At 39.6% G+C, this 20,526-nt stretch overlaps 1 protein-coding gene across 5 annotated transcripts in view; it reads right to left on the bottom strand.

The window, feature by feature from the left end:
* Positions 1 to 20,050, bottom strand: part of tox2 (TOX high mobility group box family member 2) — a 108,103-nt gene extending 88,053 nt beyond the window's left edge. For 2 of the 5 annotated variants that reach the window (XM_014008602.1, XM_014008603.1), the window contains exon 1: positions 19,512 to 20,045. In XM_014008602.1, the coding sequence (XP_013864056.1) occupies positions 19,512 to 19,604 (93 nt within the window). In that variant the 5' untranslated portion in view covers positions 19,605 to 20,045. Of the gene's footprint in view, positions 1 to 12,831; positions 12,899 to 19,511 lie in introns of those variants that run through there. The other 3 variants (XM_014008597.1, XM_014008598.1, XM_014008599.1) reach the window with 3 other exon arrangements.
* Between the last annotated feature and the right edge of the window lie 476 nt (positions 20,051 to 20,526).

Raw genomic sequence — 20,526 nt, 5'->3', positions numbered from 1 at the left:
GGTCAGAAATGTGCTGTCAGAATAACTCATATAAGAATCACTGAGACTCCTTTTATTTTGGGACATATAACTTTTGTTACCTCAAAAACTTATACCAGTAATCTCTCATGATAAAATCTTGGTGTAACAACTTTTTTAACACTTGAACTTGAAAGCATTTGAATTCAAACCACACAGTTTTGAGAAGTGAGGGGGATAAAAAGCATACTAAGATCCACAGAATGAACTGCTCACTGTTCCAATCAGTAAAGAGATAATTAATCAGAATCATTATAATCAATAATCATCTGGATGAATTGCCTGGTAAAAATGGTAATAATCTAAGTGAATCTAATGGCTGCTGCTCAGTGTTTTTTGTTAGTATACCATAATTCTTGACTGCAGCACAAGTTCCTGTTTCACAGCTCTGCACTAGAGACTTGTTACTGTACTTGACAGTTAAAAACAACTCAGAATTTGACTTTGGCCAGGGGAGGAAATTCCTAAAATGTATAAAGCAATGTAAAATGATTCAGATTTTGATTTTAGATACTGCATATATGACTTGCTACAAAGCACCAGACAACTGTGATGACATATGTGGCAAATGAGTCATGTCAAATGCAGATATTTTTAGTTTATTAAGCACACTTCTTATCTCCCCACGTGAAACAGTTGTACTGATATACTATTTAAAACACTGCTCACCACAATGTCAATAGAGAAATTTACAAAATATAATTTCTATAAGATTTTTTTGTTGTTATCTTGAGTCTCACAGTTAAATCAGAAACACATTTAATCATTAAAAAAGTCACCAAGTGAGAACCTAATAAAATTAAATGGACGAGAAAAAAAAAACAACAAGAAGAAACACAAACAGGCTCACTGCCAACCAAGGAGTAAAATTGATATTCAGGTATTCATTTTCCAGCTGCTTCATAGACCTCTTCGCCTCGCCTTCCTTCAGCTGTCCATTTAAAGCTGCTCTCCACCATCCTGTCTCTTCATGTCTTTACATATTTCTCTCCATCTTGAGTGCTGAGCCTAACCATAATTAGAAATTCCCCCTCCGACCAACTGAAATTGAATTGCCCATCATTTGCATAATGATAGCTCACTGGGCTGACGGCCGATTTACCATAAGATGAAATGTAGCAATCACTTAAGAGAGTGACCATGAGGGAGAGTGGGTAAGGGTGTGCAAAAATGGAGAAAAAGAGAAAAGTGAGATTTCGAGGGTGAAATGGGATCGCGAAGATAGAATTCGATAAAGAACAGCAGACAGAAAGGGAGACTGAAATTGGACAGGTATTTAGGTTATTGTCTCATCCAGTAATAATGCTGGAGGGAAGGTTGTGTCCTCAATATGAAACAACAAGGACACATAAGGACACTATAACAGTGTTTATATTCAGTGCAAACTTGTATGTCTTTAAACTCTAATTATTACACTGAAAAACGCAACATTGTGTTTAATAAAAGATTTCAAGTGAAGATTACTTAAATCTCATCAATTTGTTGTTCATACTCATCCAAAATAAGCTGTGTGAACATTTTGATAAAAATCCTTGTTAAGTTAAAAAAAATAAGTTGAGTCTACTCAAAAAANGTGTGTGTGTGTGTGTGTGTGTGTGTGCATGAAAGCACATTTGTGGGACTGTTGTTTTCATCTTGACCTAATTAAAAATCTCCTGTCTAAATAACTGACGAGTCATCAGGAAAAAAAAGGTGCACACGCTCAGACACGCAGCTGCACAAACGTGACTCAGTGCTCAAAATCATTTATTCAGTTTTTCAATCTCTTCTTCCTCCGTCCGTCTCTGCATAAGTGATCAGTGATCACATGTCGCACGCTGAAGTCAGTTGCCCAGACAGGACAGAGTTAAGTCTCTTATCTCTCCTCCCCAGAAGAAATTCCTACTAGAGGCCTCGCTCTGCTGGTTTCCTGCCTTCTTGCCCAATGCCCTATTTTTACTCGTCGGGGCTCTAGTATACTAGGGGCAGCTTTTTCCTTGTCACTAACATATTTCCTGCCATTCTCACTCTGACATTTTGCCCCTCTGCACGCTTCACTCAGATCGTTCCCCCTCTTTATGGGTCATAACCTTTCAGTCGGGGCTGTTCATATTCAAATGTACCTTTCGACACCGGAGCTGCTGTGAGCTCAGACATCACTCTGCCTGACCCGTTTTTTTTTTTTTTTTTTTAGTTCACTGGTCTTTAACAGCAGCTTTCAAAAGGTGTTAATTTCAGATCTCTCTGCGAGCTGCCTGAGACAATCAGTTCCACTCTGTTCTGTGCTGTCAGGCTGACTGAAGCATGTGATGATTCATGCAAGACCACAAGCAGTTTGAGGTTTCAGCCTCTTCGTATTGTGGTGCTATTAACTTTTGATTTTAAATTTGGGAAAAAAAAAGTGATTTTTAATTTTAACAAAACCTCATTTCATACACAAAAACTAGATTAGCCAGTGAGCTCGTCACTAGCCTGGCCCTTGCCTTCCTACGCGGTTCCACTCAATTCTAGTTTCCCTTCACTGCTCCGTCTGGGACATCTCCCATAGACAAGGATTTCACTGGCAGATTTTTAGCCGAACCAATCAGAGAACAGAACGTCAATTTTCTGTGCAGTGTCTGCTTYTAGTTTATTTTACCTGGGCCAATCAGAGAACAGAAGGCGGAGTTTTGAATGACATTGATGTTCTGCGCAGTGTCTGCTAGTTATTTTAGCACACGGCAGTGGAGGAAGTGAATGAAGCCAGTCCGTGTTGATAAGGCTTCCAAATTAAATTAAATTTGTCTGACAAAGCAGCAGCTCTCATTTACAGCCATCTCATTCGGCTCAGTATATTTCTCCTCTCAGTAGGGTTGTTTACAGCACACATGATTTTCGGTTCGCTTCATAGCTTAGCCTCCTTCACAGCGACATGCACACACATACACACTTCAGCAGAGGCCACGCCTCCTGCAAGAATTGCGTCTCTATAGCAGCGAGTCCAGACCCTCTGTACGAAGCAAAGTGAAGGACAAGGGTCTGGTTTTTACCAGGCTAGCTCATGAACTGTCAGAAGTTAGAAAATTCAAGTAGGAGGCCTAAAAAGTCAAAAGTAAAATGCCACTTTAAAGAATGCTTGGGGATATTGGCGACTGGCTCTTAAACGCCAGCTTTCATCCTATTCATACAGCAAAACAGGCCAAATGCAGGTGGATCGATGCTGGTTAAAAACACAAATGGCACACAAAGTGAGCACACTTAGCTAGAGTTTCTTGCTCATCAAGGTCTGATCCCTCCTTTTATCGGAATGCGACTCTCAAAAGAGTTTTTTTCAGCCAGCTACAGGTGGGAAAAAAAGGTACATTGTCTAAATTTCAAGGCTGCTCTCCTGCAAAACACTGGTATTGACATTCTAGGTGAAGACACTTTAGCTTCTCATTCAAATCAGCGGTAATAAATGTGTTGATTTTTCATTCTGTTGAGTGGGATATTATGAATGTAGGATGACGGACACCTGCGCTCACATCTTGCTTTACATCGCATTGCTATTTTTTTCTCTCTTTCTCTCTTTGCTGGGTATTGTGAATATCACCGTTATTTTCCAGTAGGGGGTAAATTGCATTGAATGGTTGCCAGGCTGCAGGAAGAGAGACTGCTCAGCTGACTAAAAGAGCTATTCTCCATTTTATCTCTCAATCAGCGTGCTTGTGAGTGTGCGCCTGCGTCCCACTAGAGTGAGTGTGTGTGTCTGTGTGAGTAAACTGTGGGCTTCATTTTGACGAGAAGCAGATCAGGCCAGCCTTTGCTGCATGACCAGGCCATGTGAAAAAAAAGAAACAAGTTCATATTATGCAGACAAATGAAGCCATACTTCAGCAGGATGCAGAGACTGTAATCAAACCATAAATCAGAAATCACTGAGCCGACATCCTACCAACGCTCTCCTTTGTTGTTTCCTTCTTTTCTTGGTTCCTTTCCTCAGAAAGCCTTCTATAGAAGAGCTGAAAAGTAACTCAAAAAATTGCTAATTGAATTTGAGGTGTGCGTTTTATTGAAAGCATTTCCATCTTTTAAATTAAAAATCAGTCTGATAAGAACGTGTTTCCTTGCTGTCTGCAAAACAAAATGAAGGTCCATATTTGTCTGCCTATGACTTCCTTCAGTGAGCCACCTGGAGTGTCGTAATATCAGGGGAACAGTGGTGTCATTGTGAAGTAGCTGTGTGATATCGGGCAGGGTGACCTATTTAGAACCCCGCTATGGAGCTGACAAGCCACTGTTATGTCCAGGACATCTGGAAGGCCGGAGAAGCTCAATCCACTGAACTCCAGAAAGGAAAACGACATCTGATGTGGTCATGGACATTTCACACGCTCACCTACAGGTCCTATTAAGAGGAGAGGACCGTGAAGTGGCACTGATACTCCTGGGGATCTGTTACGGTACACGGTGAGTAATTTGGAAGAGATCCAAGCATTATCTGAGGCTCTTCTGGACATCTTGAAGAGATTTTAAAGGGCAGAAATAACATTGCTGCAAGATGTTTCGTGAAAGCTTGCTGCAGAGATCAAGTGATCAACAGGAAGAGTTTTACCTCAACATTAAAATGAAAATTTAAATCTAGTAAATAATGCAATCTTCAAAAAAAATGGGGGGTGCTTGCATATTTAGCAAAATAAGAAGAAAACAACTGCTCCAAGTAAAAGAGAAAAACAGAAATCAGAGGGGAAAATGCTGCGTATCGTTCACAATAGTGTCAAAAACAACTGAGATTTGTCCAATGTAGCTGCAGTTTTGCACACTGTATAAACGAATACATGAATGCATAATGAGAGGCCAAAATGAGCCAAGGAAAGCACACTGAACAAATCCCCCACGGGAGAGGGAATTATTCAGAGTAGACGAGGACACACTTCATAATAAAATTGAGAAGGGAAACTTTTTTCTTCTTTATTTATTTAAAATTGTGCTTTAAATGTAAAATCAGAACCGCAATACATAAACTGCACGTTGGAGATAATATGAAGATTTTGAACTTAAGGCGTTGCTTTTATGTTGTCAGAAGCAAGACTTATTGCCTGGACTGTAAAAGATGTTTCATGGTTTACTGTATGCGCATGAACTTAGTGTGAATGTGCTGCCTTTATTATTCTCCTTTAACATCATACATGAACAAAAGACAGCTAAATTAAAGAATATAATTTCTGCTCATAATAGCTTGTATAATGCTTTCCTTATTTAATCTGAGAGAAACCCACTTTTTGCAGCTCTAATTCTGTATCAGGAGATAATTCATTTCTGTATGAAGAGGCATTTGGCGGCAAAGATTGAATCATCAGCCCTTGTTTCATTTTCCATGTAATTAAATCAGCTATTGAAAAAAAAACAATGTAAGCTGGCATACAATTTAGGGAAAATTAGCATTTTTAATCACAGTACATTACTTTAATAACTCAATAAATCTGTGGCAGCTGGAGCATCCGAGAATGTTGTCACAGCTACTTAGTTCTGCATTTGCAACTAATACAGGCTGATGAGCATCATCCTGAGAGGGAAAGAGGGAGAGGGGAAAAAAGGAGAACAAGAGAGAGGAAAAGGAAAAAATATACGGGGTGAGAGAGAATGGAGGAGAACCCAGAGAGATGGAAATAAAAGCATGCCAGGTGAGAAACATGGCTGAACAGAGCCAGGAAGGAAGACATAACGGCACTGTGTTTGGCACAAAAAGGGCTTGGCATTTGTCTCCCCTCTTCCAGCTAATAACAGTTAATCCCCAATTAGCTCATCCATCACCTCTGTCATACAAGAGACCTACTAACCCTCTTTGTTGCTTGGCTTTGTTTGCACAGCTTTGTGGTTGCCAAGGATGCAAAACAAATCTATGCAACAACACACATTTAATTCTTTGGGATTTCAAGAAATAAAGATAAGTACTGTACACACAGCCAAAGAGCAAATGTCTCAGTGCCTTAATGCCAGTTTACAAGCATTAACCCAGAACATAGAAAGTAGTCTCCTTTAAGTGAGCCTATGAGAAAAAAAAACTCTGCAAAAAAAAAGCATAAAATATTGATAACTGGAATTTTCTCGAAACAGATTGAGCTGTATGTACTTTAAAAAAGCATGCAGCTCATTTTGACAAATAATGAGCTGCTAAAACAGTTGTAGAGACTCGTGCGATCACACGGCCACGAGCACATTAGTCTGGGGGTGAAACATTGTTTCCTCTCCTGTACCGACAATAACAGTGAATGTCAGCAGGTGCATGATTACAAATGAAAGTGAGAACGTGTGTCACGTCAGCACGTGCATGCTTGGGAAATGGGTTTACTGTGTGTGCAGAATGTGGTGCACGTCAACTTTATTACATCCTTCTATTTTTGTTTTTAAGTTGCAAAACTGCTCAACTCGTGTCTGCCTTTCTTTCTGACAAATGTTATCGTTTCATCTCCTCTTCCTCTTTAGCATGTTTTTGTTTCTTTTAGAATTTCTTGCACAATTCCAGAGCTGCAGTTTAAAACATCAATTCCTCGCCTGACAAAAGAATCTCTGAGAATGAAATCACACTACTGTTGCGTACACATTGAATAGATCATGAATAAACAATGAGATATAAAATTGATTTCAGTAAATGCACATGTAAGGAGGTGTAGGATTGATACCCCTAAGGTTTATTCATACATTTGTGTTTCTTGCTAAATCCCAGTGAGCAAAAACTGAGGAGCTTTGTATATGTCACATGTTTGATTCACGTAGCAGGCTTTGATATGTGCATGCAGGATTATTCCTCTAACAATCAACAGCACGAGCACACACACATGCATGCTAGAGCAACCGCAAACCCACAAACAGCCATTAGCCCAGCAGTTGTATAGCCAACTAATTAAGTCATCATCTCAGCAACTCTGGCTCATTTCATGGATCTGAGAGTCATAACACAAACATTTATGCCACCAGACATGCAAGCATTTTTTACATGGTCTCTCCAGGGGGCCAGCAGTGACACAGAACTTGTAGTTTTGTCTGTTGATTGGGTGTCTAACACACACAAAAAAAGCTTAAGTGTTGATTTGACAAGACACGTACAAAAAGAGGCCAATATAATGCCATGTGGGACCAGTTTGTAAAAATAGCCTAGATGTTTCAATCAGGACCGGCCCGTGGTATAGGCAGTATAGGCAAGTGCTAACAGCACTGTTGATCTATGGGGTGCCACAAATGGGGGACATATTTTTTTTATTTACTAGAGTATAGTTGATTTACTCTGTAGAATAACCACTGGTAGGTTTGTGGAAGTAACTTGTTCTGGGGGTTTCTCAGCCTGCTTTGTTCCAACATGGGGTGTTACAATGGTGCAGTCAAGACTAACTCAGTGTCTAACAAAATAAGGGCAATGGAAGTTTCATTTAAGATATCAGGTAAAGTTCAGGTTAAAGTCTGGTTTTCCATATTTTATTTATTTATTTACTGTTATTTTACCAGGCAAGTCCCATTGAGATTGCAGATCTCTTTTTCAAGGGAGGCCTGGGCCTGAAGGCAACCTATTGTACATGTTTTTGTGTTGTGGGGGAAACCCACACATGCGTGAGGAGAACATACAAACTCCGCACAGAAAGACCCCAGGTCCAAACCGGGGATCAAACCCAGGACCTTCTTGCTGCGAGGCTTTGGTGCTAACCACTGAGCCGTCACGCTGCCGCATTGTTTATTGTCCCAGGCAAGTATAAGGTAGACTTTTGGTATTCTGCTTAAAATAAATTACTGTATTTATTCATGTATGATACTAGAAATTTAACCCTAAAAATCCTCCATAAAGTTGGGGGGTAGTATTATACATGGGTTGTTGATGATTAGATTTTTTATGCTTTTTAAGCTCAAAAAATGTTGATCGTACTTTACACGAGATCGTATTTTGTTAAATATTTAAATTGGAAAAAGATAAAAAATAATAATATTACATAAAAAAAACTACTTCATTTGGTTTGTGAATGTATGTAAATTAGTAGTGAGATTTAAAAACCTACACGGGGCAGCACCTGAAATCTTGCCTGGCTAGGGCCGGCCTTGGTCTCGATCCATTTGTAGATCCAGCAACAATAAACCAAAAGCAGCTGAATTATTTTGATTTAAATTTTAAAAATTAAAAGAACACAAAAACTACCAGCTCACATTCACAGAGCTAGATAATTCACCAGTTCCTTTGTCTTTCTCATAATCCAATTGTTAAAGTATTTTCATACTGGCGTGACCAATCAGAAAACATTATTAATATTCAGCCAAAACTACTTCAAAGAAAAACCACAAAAGTTCCTGCTAATCTAAATTATATGCTTTCAAAATTCTAAGAATTTGTCTACTTTTTTGTGGTTTTTTGCAGTTCTGCAGTAATTTGAAGAAGTAATTAATCAAATTGCACTTCATGACTGCTGATGCAACCTCAAAGAGGCAATTACTGCTCTTATTTAGAACAGGGAAAATAGTGACAACAAAGTAGTTTTCAAATAAATTGCCAACTCGTTGTAGGTTACGATGTTACTTTGCTGGAATGTAAACTTTGCTTTTCTGAAATTAGGCCTAATGTGTTTTATGTAAACCCGGGCTGTAACTTTACGATGTAACATTTGCTTTACATTAAAATGAGACTGTTTGGTCACATCTGTTAAATGTTCCGGTTTAGACTGGTTACTGCAACAGAGAAGGTTTTAAAATATTCACGCACTCTTTATGGGGAGCACCACTCTTTATTATGTAGAAGGGGAACAACAACTGCATTATTAGAAAGTCTGCTACGCTATCATAGTCCTTTGGTTTTTTTTGATATGGCAAAGCCAGTGAAATGGAAGAAAAGCCAATCTACAGTTTATAACTCAACCACACATCAATAATAGAAGAAATAGATTACAGTAAATCCATGGTTCAAAAGCTACATACCTTTGAAATGTCAAAGGGGAAACCACAGCGGATAACTCATCTCAAAACTCATTTCAACTGCACAGTGCAAGCTGTATAACAAATATTCAACAGTCTACTGTTCCCTCCAGGTATTTTTTAGCAAAACACTATACATTTTCATTTGAGATGAGAAGAAAGAAATGTACTTTTTCCTCTGGCATGCAGCCAAACCAATTTAATTACATTCCAAATGGGCACAATCTTTGCACAGCACCCAGCTCATGTTGTGTTCCTCAAACTTCAACAGCCTCCTTGACTTTCTCTGAGTAATTGGAATCTTCTACTCTTCCACTTTTGTCATTATGCAGAGCAACAGAAAAAGCATAAAAAGCAAACCAAAAGGAACAAAAAAAACTGGCACTCACAATAACACCCTTCAGCCAGTTTGTAACTGTATTAGCACATCTTGATACTGACTATTAAGAATATTAAGTGGTGTGTACCTAGAAACAAGTGTACATTTTCCTGCCAAAACATTACTGATTATCCACTGTTGTCAGCAAAATTATGTCCAAGTTTGTAGAAAGATATTCCCACTTGATATTTTGGTTTTATTTTTCTTGCAATGAGCCATGTAAAAAAAATAAATTGAAAAAAAAATCTAGTAAAATCCAGCTTCAATACTTCTGTGACTGAAAGATATTTAAATTTGCAAAAAGCAGCCTGTGGTGCCAAGACATAATGTTTTGAAGCAAAACACAGATCTGCATAAATTAAAGCTGCAAATAACACAATGATTTTGGATTAGAAGTACTGTAGCAAAATGTTTCTATTTCGAAGCAGTTCCAACTGTTTGTTTTTTTCACCACTGTCATTTCTACAGCAAAGCCATTATGTTTCCAATTAATAGTTACAGATAAATGATGAAAATATGCTTTAAATATTTTTATTATATTTTTACTTATTTATCTTTTTTTACTGCAAAAACGCATTAGAATCTCAAAAGTGCCCTCCCATTTTCTCAGTTTGTAAGTTGGAAATCAAATCATCCATCCATGACAGGCAGTGTTTGTGGATGTCTGTGTAGATTTCGGCCCCGAATAAATCCTGAAATGACCAAAATTCCAGACATGGTATCCGTTATACGATACCATGTTTGCTTCAGAAAGTTTTAATAATGCCGTTCTGAGATCAACAGAAATTCCACGAAGGGTAATCTCACAGTCTAGATCAGGAGATAATTGAAAAACAAATAAATGTAAATGGTTTGAAAGCTAAGCAAGCACATCTATCCGTGTTTCTACGCTCACACACAACGCCGCTCTCCTCCGCTCTCTTTCTCTGTCACTGAATCTGTCTGAGAGCCCTGCCACATGCCAGTGCCTTTGTGTGAAAGATTAAGTGAAACCAGGAGTGCCAGCAATGCTGTGTTTGCACAGCGAAGCCTCTCAAATTCAGCTGCACCCGCATATCACATACCAATCAACATACTGAGGACTCAAAGGCAGCTACTGTAGTAAAAATATTTGAAATATGAACTGTAATATCACTGATATTTATTTTTAAAAAATATTAAGTGAATATTTGCATTTCGCTGTGCGGCTCTACTTAACAGATCACTGCAATTTTTGCTTTTGGGTTTTCTCTAAATATGACTAAGTAGTAAAATCTGAGTATAAATCCACAGGGAGTAAACCTCCTGGAAAGTAAAACACAATGAAAATATTAAGACAAAAAAAAGCCCCAAAGTGCCAGAGGTGGTTTACAAGACAGAGGAAAAAGGGGCCTGCAGGGGACTGTGGGTTTGCTGTGATAGGGAGGGGAGGCTCACTCTCTCTCTCTCTCTCTCTCTCTCACACACACACACTCTCTCTCTCTCTCTCTCTCTCTCTCACACACACACACACACACACACACACACATTTGGCTTTGGGCAGCACATACACAAACAGAATCTGGCACTGGACCAATCCTTGAAGTGCTAACCAGGTCTTGTGCAAACCTGATCTAACTCAGTTACAATGGGTTAACAAACAAAAGCATTTGATGAAAAAGCTAGAAATTAATATGATCACTTTAACGAACAAGCTTTATTTAACTGATTCCACATTTCGTCACAATTGTCCAACTTAACATCAGATCGTGACGTACAGTATCCTGTGGGTTGAACTGTTTCTGCTGCACAACATGATAGCATTTCTGTGGTCTGTGTGCTCACATGTGCGCATGTGTTTATTTGTTCTTTGCTGTGCAGACATGTTTGCATGCAGGCGTGTGTGTGTGTGTACCTGTTAGGGGAACATATGTCTTAGAGTGTGTGTACTCAGTGGGCCCGTGGTCCTCGGAGTATGGACCTGGACCAGCCGTCTCCGGTTCTGTTTGCACAGGACATGCCTCAGGAAGTCAAGACAACTGTTCACGTATGCCCAGGCTTGTGAGCTTTTCTTAATACACCCGACAGCTGCTTTCTCAACATTACATTATATCACAGTTTTTATGCATGTGTCCAATAGAAGCTGCAGAATAACAGCATCTTTTATGAGAGTTTTACACACAAAAAAAATAATAATAAGCTCATCATGGTGAGCAAGGAAGGTCGTGGTGCTAACACCATTGTGCAATGATTGTCTCAGCTGATTATATCAACTCTGACAAATGCTGCGGTTCTCATAAAAACCATAACACTTCTGCACCTGAATCCTCCATTTCATATAAAAAATAAAATTTGATATAATTTAGACTGAGTCCTTTGATAATTGGTGCCTTAACAAAGGTTCAATCTTCCACGCCTGTAAAAGCAAACAATAAGCTGATCTGTCACATCCTGTCAACAACCTGATTCATCATGATCCACCAAAATCACACTATATACTCCTTTTCATCACCTTTTTTTTTTTGTCTTCCCCTACTTCCTATTCACAAGCGGTCTCACACTATTTTAGGTCAAGCTTTTCCTAGAAAATGTTGTGACAGCAGTAAACTTGCATCACTGGAAGAGACGAGCTGAAAACAAACTTGTTGGATAAACTGTTAGCGCTTTGCTGATATTGAAGTGAAACGTGATGAGCTCCATCTGTGCTTATTTTCAAATGTTGACTTGTTTTTTTCTTGTGTGGTTGCACTAATTTACGTACCAAAGATGGCTTTGTACAAATCTGCCAGGGTGAATAACTGTGCTTACAATCTCCAGCCTCTAGAACAATCAGGTTATGGTTTATTTGTTTATAAATGACGTGAAGCAAAACTGCGCTAATGAAGATCAGCTTTCTTGCTGAGAGAACTGCAGCTTTCTAGAACACTGCAAGTGTTTTGTCCTCATTGCTACCGCGCTGGCAGACTGGTACCATCACCAAAACAATACAAGCGCACAATGTTGCCGTACAATGATTAGGAACGCAAAGTTCACAAATGGGGGTTCTAAAAGTGCTGCAAAAAAATGAAGTGCACACTTCCTGAACCTACAGACAAAACCACATGCATGTGGATGCAACTAAATGTCAGCAGCCATATATTTAAGTTGGTGGTTCAAGACGTAAAGTTAACAAAACTTTAGTTCCATCCATCCATCCATTTTCTCTACCCACTTCTCCTTATGGGAGCCTATCTCCAGCAGTCACTGTGCGAGAGGCGGGGTACAACCCTGAACAGGTTGCAAGTCTGAGCCAAAAACAGACAAACAAACATTCACACTCTCACTAAGGCTGGGTATCACCTTGGACATCACGATTCCATATGATTTTCAACAAACGACACAATACGATTCTTGATACAGCGCAACTCAATTCCATTCAATTTTGATATCAATACTTTATACTCATTGCTCAACTGCCACTGAATCAATAAAACCTGCAAAAGTTTACTAAATTATATCATACTTTTCAAATTATAAAACCCAAATGTGTCCAAACATCAGCTTTTAATGACAAAAGATACTTCCAGAATACTGCTGGCCATTCCACTTACTCATTGATCTGACTTGCAGCTTGCTGTTCCTAGCTCTGAACAGGAAACAGGCATCGTTATACTGCCCCCTAAGTGTTGGAGGGGTTGTGTTGATATTAAAAGAATGAAAATAGAGATATTGCTTTAAAAAATATTGATATTTCGATTTTTACGTGCAGCTCTAACTCTCACCGATACCAGGAAAAAATTAGAAATTAATAATTGGCCTAACATGGATGTGTTTGAACTGTGGAAGAAAAATTAAATACCCACAGTAAAGTAAACCGGGAGAACATGCAAACTTCACACAGAAAGGCTGGGAAGCGATCTTGCAACCTTCTCACTGAGAAGCTGCAGATCTAACATGGCTTCCCATCATTGCAGTTTCTACTGTTAAAATATAGTCGATGTCTTTTAATCATAGAGCATTTAATGTAACATTTTGTTTTGTTATATATCACAATGCCATCAGTTGTGTTTTGGATTTTTATCTCGAGCAACACATGATGAGCAGGACTTTTTTTATTTTTACTGGCTTTATAGAAATGTAAAATCAACACTCAGCGGATAACAAAAGTAAACATTACTAAGTCAAACAAGCCTTCAGTACAATAAGCAATGAATCAGAGGTTGTGTTTTTCATATTGAAGTTCTGATGGAAAGCAGATGAATCTGCCCTGAAAGGCTACTGTAGCACGGAGAGAAAATACAGTCAGTGTTCCCTGTTCATCAACAGACAGAGCCCAGAACAGGGCACAAAAATGGTTAAATAAATCAAATGAGGCAGATTTTTCTCTACTGCTCGCACACACCCAAACACACACTCGTGTGCACACAAACACACATGCACATTCTTCAGTGAAATCCATCAATCAGCATTTCATGCAGTTTGGGTTTGAACCACACCAAATGCACTAAAACAATAAACGTACGTCTTTCAAGTTGCTATCTGGACTGGAACACATCTGGTGGCAAGGCTCATTTTGGTTTCCACATTGTTGAATGACATTACAGCCTCAATGGCAGGCTGAGAAATAAAGTAAACCTAAAAATCTCTTTCCCTCCAGTTCTTGCCCTTCTTTTGCTTCCATCTTTATGCACACACCGAATCTCCCCCCTCCCCGCACTAACCAGCTAACCCCTCAAACACTATTCCCGCGGCCCATCCCCCAACCAATCAAGGAGTGAATATAAAACAGCACAAGGTAACTGGGCTGTGCAGGGAAAGTGGCGGAGGAGAGGGCAGACAGACAGGAGGGAGAGGAGAGGAGAAGTCAAGGCGATTGCTACTGAGAACCCACCGGCCTCCTGAGGTGAAGACAGTTTGAAACGCCTCGGCTTACTGGACCCGACATTACACGAGCGTATGAAACACTCACCCGGCATCCAGCTGAGCAGCAAAGAGTCCAACCTGACAGTGGTATTAGGCTTTCAAGGAGCTGTGACGAAAATTAAGGTTAACGTGATTTAATGAGGGGCGCGTGCAGGGCCGGGGCTGGGCCGGGGCCGAGCCTCTTCAGCTTGCAATCAAAGTCAAATTCAGAATTCCTCTGACGCTTTGTAACGTGGTTTAAAGTTTGCACGCTGCAGAGCCTGGAAGACTGCGATCTTTCTCGCTCTAACAGAGGGCCAAATCCTAAAATTAAACCTATTGGGTGACAGACTACAGTGTGAAAAACAGTAGTGATGTGATGCAATATTCATCACAAAACTTGAGAAATTTTAGATCGTGTTGTCATGATTCAGTTCTCATAATCAATCAGCATGGACATAAATAGCCCATATGGACTTTGGTGATTAATTAACAAGCCATGCAAGGTAAACCATAGAATCTATTTTCAGCAATCCGTGACTTATGACTTTTCACACCTCGAGCAGCTCTGAGTCATCTATCTGATCTAGATTACAAAGTGCAGAGCAAGAAATGGAACTACAGCAGTTTGGTTTACCACGTTTGCTGTCAGGTTAAACTCAAGTCCACATTGATAAATACCTACAGTATGGTGAACATTTATACTAGATGGCTATCAATGCATTCAAAATAGCCTAGTAAAATCTAGGCTATAAAAAATAGAATGAAAGTTACATTATAACTGATGTACAATGCAGTAATATAGATATAAACAAACAAAAATTAATTGTAAGAAAGGCAAAGTTCTGCATGACTCTAACAACTCATTTCATTTTAACTAAAGAAAAATGCATCTCTCTTGCATTCAAAAACAGAATCCTGATAAATAGCCCGTTTTCCTCTTACTGTAATGGACTGTGTGCACCAAACACAATCTAAGCCCCACTGCTCCAGAGAATAGCACTGTAGCTACTTATCATTAACTGAGAGACACAATCAGCCCCAGGCGATCCAGCTTCCCTGCATAACCTTTTGACATTGCTGCTGGGAAGGTAAATGAGAAAAGAAGTTTGACACAGAGAGAGGGGGAGAAGTGTAGAGACCGAGAGACTTGATTACAAATAGTGCCAGGAAGTGGGTAGACCAAAAAAATAAATAAAAAAAAATCACAAAGTGCACTTGTAAACATAAAGCTTTTAAAATAGAAATAAAATATCCATCTCATGACTCCTTTCAATGTTTTTTTTTTGTTTTGTTTTTTGTTCTGAGTTAACTGCCCGGAACTGGATAAGAACAATAAACTCACATTTTTGAGGAGTTCCCATCAGTTCCAGCCACTCAGGCTGCATTTGGTGTGCATTTGAGCCATGCATGGGTTAACATTTTCACAGCGAGAACAGTTGGGATACTGCAACTCGGACTGGCCAGTCAGCAGAATGTTCTGAATGGGCACAATGAAAAACCCGAAGTCCACGCTGTAGACCCAAGAATGCTTGCCTCCGTGTAATTAACTTCTGTGTGCGTACAGAACGAGGTACCACTGGAATAACATTTCTCTTTCTGTTTCTATTACAGTCACATTTCAAAAAGGAGGAAAAAAATCACATTTTGAAAATTCAGGATGGAGATTTTTTATTTATTTTTTTTGCTTGCCTATACTTTGAAGTATGCTGTGACTAACACAGTGATTTGGAGAACATTTGAAACTGTGCGAACCACTTGAGGAAGGGTCGTCATTGCTATTTGAGTGGACATACGTCTGCTGCTTCTTTTAACGCTGATGCACATTAAATCAAAAACAATGTATACATGTCGGTTAAACTCATTTCTTAAATTTATTGCATTTCAACAATTTCGCATGCATTGCACATGAACCCATTGATGGAGTCCTTCACAAAACACTCGAGCAAAAGTATATAAATAACATGTAGTAAGTTGGAACAGATGGCAGCTATGTAAAGAATAACATCTGCAAACCATTAGATTATAAACCTACAGAATAACTGCAGTATAATTACATGAGAGGCTCTCTCTTGGGCACCGTGCAATTAGAGGGGAGAGGGATGAAGAGAAAGTGGAACATCTACAGTAATCTATCCAACTTCATTTCACCGGAGTGATTCTGCCCGGGGGTATGCACAAGTCATAATGCATTTGACAAATAGTCTCCCACTAAAACAGGCATTTGCGAAGAAGTGGCCTTCAGCGCTCTTACACACAGCTGAGTGTACGCTGAGCAAACAAGCCTCCCACTCAGCGAGGAAAGATACAGGGAGACTTCAAAAAGATTAGAAGAAATCTTGGGCGAAAAGTGAAGATGACTCACTGCGATTGTGCGAGTGCGGGACAATGCAACTTGGATGGCGTTAAGAAGAGCAACAGAGCCGTGGGGCTCTTAGCAAAAACACAAATCGATGTTTGTCTCATATGTTTCTCTTTGCATTGTTCAGAAAAGTGGACGCACTGCAGAAGCACAATGGTTTTTCTTTCTTTCATGATCTCTTAACAAATCTTTTGATAAAAAAAATTGGATTTTGTTTCGCAAACTTCGGGCATTACCTTTTGACTGAGAAACCTGATTCTGTAAATGGACAAACTGTCCCATCTAGCATTAAAGGAATATTTATAAAATCAGCTTATCTTATTCATAACAGTGTTAAATTTTCAGTGTTTTTAAACAGATGTGGACTCATTTTGAGCTCACAGCTCAAATACAATGTGCTCCACAGGCAGGTGCTTCAAACATTATCCAACTCGTTTATTTAAAGAAAATAGCTCAAACAGAAAAGATTTTTTGTACTTGATACGTTATAACAAAACCCAAACACAATGTGACTAATGTGCACAACTGAATTTGTTTTGGCAGCTCAACGTTTTTTTTTTCTGTTGATGTTTAAATTTCAAGCAAACCCTTACTCAAAATTCAAAGCACATTTATGTATTTGTGGTGTTCAATCATTCTGTCAGAGTGATCCATAGTCCTGCCAGGCATCAATCAACCATCAGTTTGAATGGAGCCAATCAGCTTAAACCAGTTTCAGCTCGAACATTCTTTGCATTCCTTAATAACCCCTTTAGGTAGAAAACAGAAAGAAAACACGTCTGATTACTGTATACGCACATGTATTTTTAGCCATTCTCGCAAAGCCTAACGGTTACTCTTATAAATAAATGTGTTGTGAGTTGACACCACCAGAACAGGAAGTGATAGTGCTTTAATAAATTGATTGTCTCACTTTGTTTTATGCTCACTTCCTGAATGGTGTTTTTAATGTTGTGCTGTTATGTGTAACAACACCTTTGGTTTTCTACCTTGCTCCACTTTTGCACATATAGGCTAAAAATCATGGCAAAATAAATAAAAAAAAAAACATTTAAATCATTTTTATCCATCTTTGCAAGCCTCACTATTAGCAAATTTCATTTTTAAATACTTGTTCTGGTCTTTTGAGATGAGTCTACTATTCTGCCAAACAAGCTCCTGTGTTCTTTTAGTTATGTGCAAAAGCAGAAGTACAGTGGCAGTACTGTGCTACTTTGCATCTTAGTCACAGCTGTTACATTGCTAATGACAGTGTTATATGAATCTGTCCTTCAGACTCAAATGCATGTTGCTCAGTAGGCACTAAATCATGATAATTAGTGGTTCAATGTGTTAAATCTACATTTCCTCGAATGTAGACAGAGAAAGACAGGCACCATCATGATCCTAAATAAACACCTGTAGCTAAGCTCTTCATGCCTACTGTATGCGCTTGTGTGTGTTAGCCTTACCTACACACACGCACAGACTGACGCCTACACAAGCCTGATAGTTGCAACTTATGAGGGTACCCCTGTTGTCTGAGTCCACATTTATTAAACGGCTAGTTTTCGATTTCATTAAAAATAAGTCAACTGCAGTTTTTGATGTTATTGGTGATAAAGAGTTCAGAGGTAACTTTAGTCAATGCATGCAATGCATTTTCAAAACCTCTTTGCAAGCGAGTGCATGTCCGAGTGTGCCACAGTCTGTGTAACGCACACAGGTGACTGTGAACAGGAGAGATTAACAATCTAAATATTGCACTGAGCTCTAACATTTCACATGCATCACTTTGTCATCAGCAAATCTAACTGCCTGCTGGCTTTCCTCCAGGGGTGCTAAGGCAAGCAAACCGTGTGAATGCCTGAGGATCTGGGGTAATGCCTTCTTCCAACTCTCCCCGGTGTAGGTGCAGGCAAATGTTTGCACAAGTTTTACCTGGACCACGAGAAAAGAAACCCGCCTTAAGTGACTTGTAATTTTACACTGGGCCTGCAAGCAAGTTTATTTGTTTTGTGTTTAGAGAAGTGTCAGTGACTGTGAGTGCCACATGGAAACAGTCCAATTATACAATAGGCCCATTGACGCTCCTCAGAGGAGCTCAGGATAATAGGACTAAACGTAACAGTCATGACTGAATAACATTTTAATCCTTCTTCCTTATGTGATGGAATAAAAACTGCATAAAACCTGGTTAATTTGGCAACTACTTAAAAGTGATGTTAAACTAAACCTGCTATTTTAAAAAAGAAAGATATTAACGTGGCATCATTTTAGTCCACTCTAGCATTTTTATTTTGAATTTTGTTTTTTGGTTGGCAGTGAAGAATGTATTTCTCGAACAATCGTTTGCGTAATGCAAAAGTTGGATTTTTGCGCACAGGAGTCTGGAGACCAAGCGCGCAACGCTCTGTGCTCTTCATCTACTGCTAATAGAGAACAAACGGATATGGAGCAGAAACAAATCTTCACAAATGGCCAGACACACAGCACGAAGTCAAAACCACATTTCAACAAGATGTTGATTATTGTTTATTAGGTTAACCGTGCACTGGTCATCATCATGTGGGGACTTGTTCGAGGCTGATAACAGCGCCTTTACGCAATTAGAATAGATAAGTTTCAGTCAAAATGGGAAGTTTGGTGAAGTACGTTATCAGCTGGAACGCAATCCTGCTCACATTCAGTGTTTGTTCAGTTTGATCTGTGGGGGGGGGGGGGGGGGGGGAACAGCAGTTCCGAGAGAGCAGCGCGCTCCAACTCACGCGGCACAACAGTTCACACAAACCCAAATTTACAAAATGCAGCTGAAGAAGACTTCGCGTGCAAGACCACAGAGCATGGTGTCAGTAAAAACAAGCAAAAATAAAATAAATAAAAAGTTTGCAGATGACCTATTGCAGCTTGTACTCATGACTTCATTCTCCCCAGGGAACCAAAAGTGCCGGATCATGCATCTATGTGAAATCAATGGAGTTCTCTGCGCTATGTCTGAACCTAAACATTCACCGACTTTAAGAGTAGAAATTGGAGATAATTGTTTACCTTGTTGGAATGGTAATAGTCCAGACTGGAGTCAGTTGGTAATGTACATGAACCCACGCTGGAATTGGGAGCTGGGTAAAATCTGACGTCCATCTCAGAGTCCGCAAGACTGAAGGCATGAACGCGTAGCTCCAGGAAAAAAAAAAGTGTGCGATTTCTCTCTCCCCCCGTGCACACACGCGCTCTCCCTCTCCTTCTCTGTGTCAACCCGAACAAAAAAAGTGCGTCAAGAAGACAAAATCCGGCTCCCTCCACGCTTTTATATCCCTCCTTTAAATACTTCAGCACTAATATCTGAGCATTCAGCGCGGTGATGCTCTGACATCCCTATAAAGTTCAGTTGGAGACCATGAGAGAGGAGAAAGGAGCTTCCCGTCACGGTAATATAAGGAGCAGGACAGTTTGTGAAGTTGTTTGAGGACTAACCGAGCCCCGGTCGGAGGTAAACATGCAAAGGTGGTCGTGTTGCTCCCAAAGCTGCGGTTCTCTCCCTCCCGGCTTCCCAGGCGTTCTGTAGCTTTGGCATGCGGGAGGGAGCGCATCTGATGAGTCCATGCGCTCCGCTCCTCTCAAGGGCCGCTCGGCTGCGACCTCTACCGGTCAGAGAGGGGAACCGACGTGGAGAACCAACCTTTGAGAAAGTTATTGGACGGAATGCAGATCGCCCGCCACTGTTTATGACAGAACGGAAATGCTCGGATTAAGTGTTGACAATCTCCCTCTAACTCTGCTGTTATCTGTAATTTTAACTAAATTACAGCCATTTTTGTGTTGGCAAAAGGAGATTACCTTTGGTGACCACCTTGAATTGGACTGACTCTAAATGTCTGTCAGTTGTAGATGTAGCTGATCTTTTTTATTATTTTATTTTATTTTTTGTAAAGTTTCACCAAACTCCATTCAGGTTCATGAGCTAAAATACTAAGAAAAAAATAAAATAAAATAAACAGCCTTGACTAGGAGTTCGTGCCATAGTATTAAGCAGTGTTGAGAACTTTCTTAGGTCTTGTGAACA

Source organism: Austrofundulus limnaeus, unplaced genomic scaffold, assembly GCF_001266775.1.
Source record: "Austrofundulus limnaeus strain Quisiro unplaced genomic scaffold, Austrofundulus_limnaeus-1.0 Scaffold51, whole genome shotgun sequence".
Taxonomy (NCBI): Eukaryota; Metazoa; Chordata; class Actinopteri; order Cyprinodontiformes; family Rivulidae; genus Austrofundulus; species Austrofundulus limnaeus.
The sequence above is the reverse complement of the archived record's forward strand: the minus strand, read 5'-3'. Positions and strand labels throughout refer to the sequence as shown.